Source organism: Ceratina calcarata, unplaced genomic scaffold, assembly GCF_001652005.2.
Source record: "Ceratina calcarata isolate Rehan_Ccalc_2016 unplaced genomic scaffold, ASM165200v1 scaffold2906, whole genome shotgun sequence".
Lineage (NCBI taxonomy): Eukaryota > Metazoa > Arthropoda > Insecta > Hymenoptera > Apidae > Ceratina > Ceratina calcarata.
The window spans coordinates 1-895 of record NW_017151448.1 but is presented as its reverse complement, the minus strand read 5'-3'; the positions used below and the strand labels follow the sequence as shown (position 1 = coordinate 895).

At 36.8% G+C, this 895-nt stretch overlaps 1 protein-coding gene across 1 annotated transcript; it reads left to right on the top strand.

Annotated features, from left to right (window-relative positions):
* Nucleotides 1–188: 188 nt before the first annotated feature.
* LOC108623799 (interferon-inducible double-stranded RNA-dependent protein kinase activator A homolog) lies at nucleotides 189–861 on the top strand (the record flags this gene model as incomplete). The annotated part of the gene is made up of 1 exon (XM_018022598.1): nucleotides 189–861. A coding segment is annotated over exon 1 (673 nt), but the record flags the coding sequence as incomplete, so codon positions are not given.
* Nucleotides 862–895: the final 34 nt, after the last annotated feature.

Here is an 895-nt window from a genome sequence, read left to right as displayed (position 1 = left end):
TTTAGTGAAGGTCAATAGGTTTACCTATTAAAGGAACCTACGAGTAAATTAGACGATCAATATCTAGGTCCTTATCAAATAACAGAAATACTACCTAACAATAATTTAAAACTTAAGATAAAAGATAAGTTTAGAGTAGTACACCATAATAAATGTAAACCATGCAAAAGCATAAATTTTGCAGGATCATGTCAAGAGCACAATCAACGGACCAAACCGAAGGTCAAGATGAAATGCTGCACCGAGTAACGGATATGCTATTAAGTCTAGAAACTACCAGTAAAACACCGATATCAGTTCTGCAAGAAATAATGATGCTTAAGAAAATACCATTACCCATATATGAGCTAATAATCGCAGAAGATGGAACGCACGACAATACCTTTGTGTACAGAGTGTCTTGTGATAACAAGGTAGCCATCGGAAAAGGAAGCTCAAAGAAAGAAGCTAAACAAAGAGCTGCAAATTCAATGCTGTTAGAAATTGCCCAACGGGACTTGAAATTACCAATAAGCATAGACAAACCTTCCGTTTCTACATCAACCACTATGTATGAGTCTACACCAGAACCACAAGACGAGCATTTTGGGGACGCAGTCAATGACTTGGATACCCTGTGTCTTGACAATAATATATGTATACCGGAATATCAAATAATCCGCGAGGAAGAATTTCCAAACAATTTTGTTTGTCAGTGCAAGATAAATATTCCCGAAGAAATGGGTAACGCAGAAACCGAACAGCAAGCCAAACAAATTGCAGCAGAAAGAATGTTAAATAAATTAAAGAGTTTAACAACCACATCAGTTCATGAGAAGGATTCTCGCCAAAACACTCCGAAACCTATACGAACAATAAGCGGCAAGACATTAAACTATGATCTTGAATTCGCAAC